This window comes from Mus caroli, unplaced genomic scaffold (assembly GCF_978045245.1).
Source record: "Mus caroli unplaced genomic scaffold, Mus_caroli_1 scaffold_16, whole genome shotgun sequence".
Classification (NCBI taxonomy): domain Eukaryota; kingdom Metazoa; phylum Chordata; class Mammalia; order Rodentia; family Muridae; genus Mus; species Mus caroli.
Window position 1 is genome coordinate 95,715,092 of NW_028227271.1, and position 7,326 is coordinate 95,722,417.

The 7,326-nt window shown below is 41.8% G+C and overlaps 1 protein-coding gene and 1 non-coding gene across 2 annotated transcripts; both read left to right on the top strand.

Annotated features, from left to right (window-relative positions):
- The first annotated feature begins 1,382 nt into the window (after positions 1 to 1,382).
- On the top strand, positions 1,383 to 1,519 carry LOC115029447 (small nucleolar RNA SNORA70). Its single transcript, XR_003835024.1, has one exon. It is a non-coding gene; the product is annotated as a small nucleolar RNA SNORA70 (small nucleolar RNA).
- Positions 1,520 to 1,583: 64 nt separating this feature from the next.
- On the top strand, positions 1,584 to 1,886 carry LOC147000810 (large ribosomal subunit protein uL16-like). Its single transcript, XM_085831827.1, has one exon. The coding sequence runs from the start codon at positions 1,584 to 1,586 to the stop codon at positions 1,884 to 1,886; it is 303 nt and encodes a 100-aa protein (XP_085687953.1).
- Positions 1,887 to 7,326: the final 5,440 nt, after the last annotated feature.

Sequence of the window (7,326 nt, forward strand, 5' to 3'; positions counted from 1 at the left end):
CAAAACAAAACAAAACAAAACAAAAAAAAGAAAGAGAATAAAAAACACACATTGACAGTCATGCAGGGGAAAAGAAGCCCTGGTGTGTGCACTATTAGTAGGAAAGGACATTAGTACAGCCTTTGTGGGGGAAAAAAAAACCATGGAAGTTCCTCAGAAGATGGTACCATATAATTACATAATTAGCTTATGATCTAGCAATTCTACTATCACATGTTGATCACAGCATACACAATAGCTGAGAAAAAGCGACCATCTGATTACCCATATCCTGATTAATGTGGTTTTTTTTCAATGCCTATACACCCACAAAAATGGCATAAAACTGGGCATTGAAAGGAATGGATCTCTATGAGTTACAATGACATAGATGGAACTGAATGGCGTAATGTTACGTGATAAGATGAAGTAAGGAAAGGCAAGTGCCACACGAATCCACTGAGATGCTGCTGCTATGGAAACCTCAGGTAGTTAGAAGAGAAAGGCTACAGTGAGAAAAGTGATGGAGAAAGGCTGACCAATGTCAGGAAGCCACAGCAAGAGCGGAGAGTCACCAATGGCACAAAGCCACAGCAAGAGCAGAGAATCCTCACACAGCAGAGATAATGACAACTGGCTATACATTTCAGAAAGCAATAAGGAACATATTAATCAATTTCACTGTGAAGAAATAATAAATGTTTTAAAACACAAATGTGTCTAGCCTGACTTAAAGAGTCAAGTATACATGAACTGAAATTTCACATGCCAGCCATACAGGGATATGACTTTTATGTTTTTGTGCATCATTCAAAAATAAATTTGAAAGGATAAACAGGCTAAGAAAGAAATTAGGGAAACAACACCCTTCACAATAGTCACAAATAATATAAAATAACTTGGTGTGACTCTAAGCAAGTGAAAGATCTGTGTGATAAGAACTTCAAGTCTCTGAAGAAAGAAATCAAGAAGATCTCAGAAGATGGAAAGATCTCCCATGCTCATGGATTGGCAAGGTTAATATTTTAAAAATGGCTATTTTGCCAAAAGCAATCTACAGATTCAATGTAATCCCCATCAAAATTGCAACTCAATTCTTCATAGATTTAGAAAGAGAATTTCTAAATTTATCTGGAATAACAACCCAGGATAACAAAAACTATTCTCAACAATAAAATAACTTCTGGTAGAAACACTATCCCTGACCCCAAGCAATTGTGATAAAAAATAAAATGCAGAAGCTGGTGTTTTATTTGGTTTTGAGACAGGGTTTCTCTGAAGCCCTGGCTGTCCAGGAACTTAATGTAGACCAGGCTGATCTCTGAGATCTGCCTGCCTCTGCCTCCCAAGTGATTAAAAGCCACCACTGTACAGCAGTATTTTAGGGATTTCTTTTACTTTTTGTGCAGCTAATTAAGCCAACCAAGTCCCTTTTTCCCATGGGGACTTTGGTGTGCAATGGTTGCAAACAGCAGCCTCCTTGGTAGTGTATCTAGCCTATTATCTATATGGGTTGCCTCAAGGGAACTTGGAGACAATTTTCTGGCAGTTGGTAATCAAGTCTCTGATCACAATGCTGTCCCTGATCTAGGCTCCAGACAGGGATGCACGGTGCCTTTGGGAAGCCCCAGGGCACAGTGGTCAGGGTTCACATTGGCCAGGTCATCATGTCCATCCGAACCAAGTTGCAGAATAAGGAACATGTAATTGAGGCTCTGTGCAGAGCCAAGTTCAAGTTCCCTGGCTGCCAGAAGATCCACATCTCAAAGAAGTGGGGCTTCACCAATTTTAATGCAGATGAATTTGAAGACATGGTTGCTGAGAAGCGGCTCATTCCTGATGGCTGTGGTGTCAAATATATCCCCAATCGTGGTCCTCTGGACAAGTGGAGAGCCCTGCATTCCTGAAGTCTTCCACAGTGCTCTCCTTTACCCTACCATATCGTGTTCAATAATAAATCTCACATCAAGTTCGCTTAAAAATAAATAAATAAATACAATACAATACAATACAAACTGCATGGTATCAGTACAGTGACAGGCAGGTAGATCAACGGAATAGAATTAAAGACCCAGAAATGAACACACACACCTATGGTCACTTGATCTTTGACAAGGGATAAAACCATTCAGTGGAAAAAAGACAGCATGTTCAACAAATGGCGCTGGCTCACCTGGTGGTTATCATGTAGAAGAATGCAAATCAATCCATTCTTATCTCCCTGTACAAAGCTCAAGTCCAAGTGGATCAAAGACCTCCACATAAAACTAGAGACACTGAAACTAATAGAGGAGAAAGTGGGGAAAAGCCTTGAACATATGAGCACAGGGAAAAAAATTACTGAACGGAACACCAATGGCTTGTGCTGTAAGATCAAAAATCGACAAATGGGACCTCATAAAATTTCAAAGCTTCTGTAAGGCAAAGGACACTTTCAACAAGATAAAAATGCAACCAACAGATTAGGAAAAGATCTTTACCAATTCTAAATCCAATAGAGGGCTACTATCCAATATATACAAAGGACTCAAAAAGTTAGACTCCAGGGAACCAAATAATCCTACTTAAAATGGGGTAAAGAGCTAAAAAAGAATTCTCAACTGAGGAATACTGAATGGCTGAGAAGCACCTAAAAACTGTTCAACATTCTTAGTCATCAGGGAAATGCAAATCAAAACAAACCTGAGATTCCACCTCATACCAGTCAGAATGGCTGAGATCAAAAACTCAGGTGATAGCAGATGCTGGCGAGGATGTGGAGAAAGAGGAACACTCCTCCATTGTTGGTGGGATTGCAAGCTTGTACAACCACTCTGGAAATCAGTCTGGCGGTTCCTCAGAAAATTGTACATAGTACTACCGGAGGATCCAGCAATACCTCTCCTGGGCATATACCCAGAAGATGGTCCAACATGGAATATGGACACATGCTCCACTATGTTCATAGCAGCCTTATTTATAATAGCCAGAAGCTGGAAAGAACCCAGATGTCCCTCAACAGAGGAACGGATACAGATAATGTGGTACATTTACACAATGGAGTAAATTGTGTATACTAGTCAACTATTAAAAACAATGGATTTATGAAATTCTTAGGCTAATAAATAGATAGATCTAGAGGATATTATCCCGAGTGAGGTAACGCAATCACAAAAGAACACACAGGATATGTACTCACTGATAAGCAGATATTAGCCCAGAAACTTAGAATACCCAAGATACAATTCACAAACCACATGAAGCTCAAGAAGAAGGAAGACCAAAGTGTGGATACTTCAATCCTTCTTAGGAAGGTGAACAAAACAACCATGGAAGGAGCTACAGAGACAAAGTTTGGAGTAGAGACTGAAGAAATGACTATCCAGAGAATGACCCACCTGGAGAACCATCCCATATACAATCACCAAACCCAGACACTGTTGTGGATGCCAACAAGTGCTTGCTGACAGAAGCCTGATTTAGCTCTCTCCTAAGAGGCTCTGCCAGTGCCTGACAAATAAAAAAGTGGATGTTCACAGTCATCCATTGGACTTAGCATAGAATCCCCAATGAAGGAGTTAAAGGAAGGACCCAAGGAGCTGAAGGGGTTTGCAGCCCCGTAGGAGGAACAACAATATGAACTAATCAGTAGCCCCCAGAGCTCCCAGGAACTAAACCACGAACCAAAGAGTACATGGTGGACTCATAGCTCCAGCTGCATATGTAGCAGAGGATGGCCTAGTTGAACATCAATGAAAGGTCTTTGGTCTTCTGAAGGTTCTATGCCCCAGTGTGGGAGAATTCCAGAGCCAGGAATCGGGAGTGGGTGGGTGGGTGAGCAGGAGGAGGGTGAAGCGGATAGGGAGAGGGTGTTTTTCAGAGGGGAAAACAGGAACGGGGATATCATTTAAAATGTAAATATAGAAAATATCCAATAAAAATTAATAAATTTGGGATGGCACACACCTGTAATCCCCATGAGGACCCTAATTCCAAGATTATCTTCATCTATAGAAGTCAGTTTGAGGCCAGCCTGTCTCAAAAATACCAGAAATAAGGAAATTTTTTGGAATAAATTTAAATTGTTTTAATAAAAGAAAAGTACCTTTAAAATATCAGTGTGTTTTTAATAAGAGGAATTTCCTGTAAAAAAAAATAATTGAAATATTTAGACAAGTGCAATATATAAATTTTAATTGACTCCTGAATTTTTAAAGCTCTGTAGAAAAACATTTTCAAAAATCTATAAAATTTAAGCATGGACTGGGTATCGAGGAAACTATATAATGTGTTCGCTTTTCAAGCTGTGGTTGATGGGCACAATTAATCATGATGTTGATGGCTTATGGTAGGAAAATCTGTGTAGACTCGTGCAAGTGTGGCAAACTGTTGGAAAAGGTTGACACTAAGTTCAGGTACACACTGTGCTGTCACTAAACTTTCTATCAATCAGAATGGGACTATAATTAAAAGATAAAATAAATACAGAGCAAAGAATATACAGTTTGCTGTTGCCTTGACACAGGCTTTCACTGTGTAATCCTCAAACTTTAAATCCCCCTTCCTCAGCCCCTGGGTGCTACTATTACAGACATGCACCCAAGTAATGGCCATTTTAAAAGAACATCTACCTGCCAAGGAAAAAGGAAGCAGAGTGGATAAAAAAGCAGAGTGGACAAACAGCCAAAGCAAGGACAACCAGCTATGAGTCGGGACTTATAACTGAGTCAACTCTCAGCATCTGAAAAAGACCACATAAATCTCCAAGTCAGTCAAAAGAGACCCCATTCCAGCCATAAAATTATTATTATTTTTTAAAAGATTTATTTATTGATTATATGTAAGTACACTGTAGCTGTCTTCAGACACTCCAGAAGAGGGAGTCAGATCTCTTTACGGATGGTTGTGAGCCACCATGTGGTTGCTGGGATTTGAACTCCGGACCTTCAGAAGAGCAGTTGGTGCTCAGCCCCATAAAATTATTTTTGTTCGCCGGGCGTGGTGGCGCACGCCTTTAATCCCAGCACTCGGGAGGCAGAGGCAGGCGGATTTCTGAGTTCGAGGCCAGCCAGGTCTACAAAGTGAGTTCCAGGACAGCCAGGGCTATACAGAGAAACCCTGTCTCGAAAGAAACCCTGTTGCTACTCTGTAACTGTAATTTTGCTACTGTTATAAATTGCAACGTAAATATCTGATATGCAAGATATCTGATATTCGACCCTCTGAACAGGTCGTTTTGACACCCCCCACCTCGCAAGGGGGTAAAGACCCACGGGTTGATAACCACTGGTCTAAGTGCTTCCAGACCTATTTTGTAAAATGTTATCTCCCTTATATAATTTGAAAAAATACTCAAAAATCCCGTGGATTACAGCTAAATCCCAAAGGGTAAATTCATCCACTGAGATACAGACAGATACACCCGCCAGTACAACACCTTGACCCTCCTCCAGGAATGTAACTAATTCTTCTCATTTGTTTCAGTTGCCTTAGCAACTTGGAAATATCCCAGGATTCTGTGCAGCTGCCTTTTACACCAGGGGAGGAATGTATAGATGCCACGGACCAGGTCCACACCAGGTCTCACTGTGCTTGGTCAGGGAAAAAAGCCAGACTGCCCCACCTGCCTTGATGACCTACAGTTAAATAAACATCACTCCCAGGAGATGCACAGAGACTGTGGGCAGTGCAAAGGAAGCAGAGGAAGCTCTCCAGGGGCGAGAATCCTGACACCCCTCATCCCAGCCCCCAGTCCAGTTCTGAGAGCCTGGTAAGTAGTCCGCATGTGTTTGTCAACTGAATACATGAATGAATGAATGACCTGATAGCGCCTGTGCTGTTGAGAGGAAGGGCAAATGGATACAAAAACCAAGATGTTGTCACTAAACTGAATGAGCAAATGGTTTGAATTAAACGCCAGATCCCCAGGAATCAATGGGAGGAGAGGTCCTTGGTCCTATCAAGGCTCAATAGATGCCCCAGTGTAGAGGAATCCAGGGTAGGGAGGTGGGAGTGGGTGGGTGGGTGGAGGAACACCCTCACAGAAGCAGGAGGAAGGAGGATGGGATAGGGGCTTTCCGGAGGGGTTAGGGGGAGGGGAACCAGGAAAGGGGATAACATTTGAAATGTAAATAAAGAAAATATCCAATTAAAAAAAAGCCAGAACCTCCCCTCCCCCAGTAAAAACAACAACAACAACAAAACCAAAACAACAACAACAAAAAACCTGGCAGATATGGCTATACACCATTTGTTTTTGGGTAAGTTAAAACAATTTTAAGTTAACATAATAAACGTTAAGAATGTTGCCAATGTAAGTAAGAAAACAAGCCTAACTAGAGACAAATTGTTGGTTTGTGCTGAGAACCAAAGTATTCTGTGACCAACAGCCAAGGCCCAGGCCTCCCAAACCCACTGAAACAGCTCTCCCTGGAATTTCCAGTCTAGGGGTGCCAACCCCCAGGCCTTTTTATCAACCACAAGAGTTTTCATTTCACCCCCAGAAGCATCACAACATTCTTCCCTAACTTTTCTAAGCCAAGCATCTTAATGTGCCATGTGACTGGGAAAGAAGAAGGAAATGCTGTGAAATCAGAGAAGCCATGATAATTCTATAAATAAATAAATGTTCAAAATTCTCCATTAGTCTAGACATGCATTTGTTTCTGCAAAATTCCACATTCCCCAAATCTAGAAAAATACAAGAGAAACTAAACAATCTCTAGAGTTGCTTGTGCTTGGGGGTGGGAGTGTAGATATGAATGTATATCCCATTATTAGGTTGCTTCTTTCCACTATTTGATTCTCCAGACCAGAAGAGGTACAGCTCACTGGATGAGAGACGCCAAGCTTGTTGGGGGCTGGCACAGGGTAAACAGTTTGGCCTTGCTTAAATTATTTTAAGTAATTGAAAACATCACACTGCTGGCCAGCTGCCCAAGACACAGAACGGCGGACAGGGAAACCAAAGGTTGGGGCTGCTCTTCAAACATGGCCCAAATAGCTGGTTTTGTGTGTCAACTTGACACAGCTGGAGTTATCAGAGAGAAAGGAGCTTCAGTTGAAGAAATGCCTCCGTGAGATCCAACTGTAAGGCATTTTCTCAATTAGTGATCAAGGGGGAAAGGCCCCTTGTGGGTGGGACAATCTCTGGGCTGGTAATCTTGGTTCTATAAGAGAGCAGGCTGAGCAAGCCAAGGGAAGCAAGCCAGTAAAGAACATCCCTCCATGGCCTCTGCATCAGCTCCTGCTTTCTGACCTGCTTGAGTTCCAGTCCTGACTTCCTTCAGTCATGAACAGCAGTGTGGAAATGTAAGCTGAATAAACCCTTTCCTCCCCAACTGCTTCTTGGTCATGATGTTTGTGCAG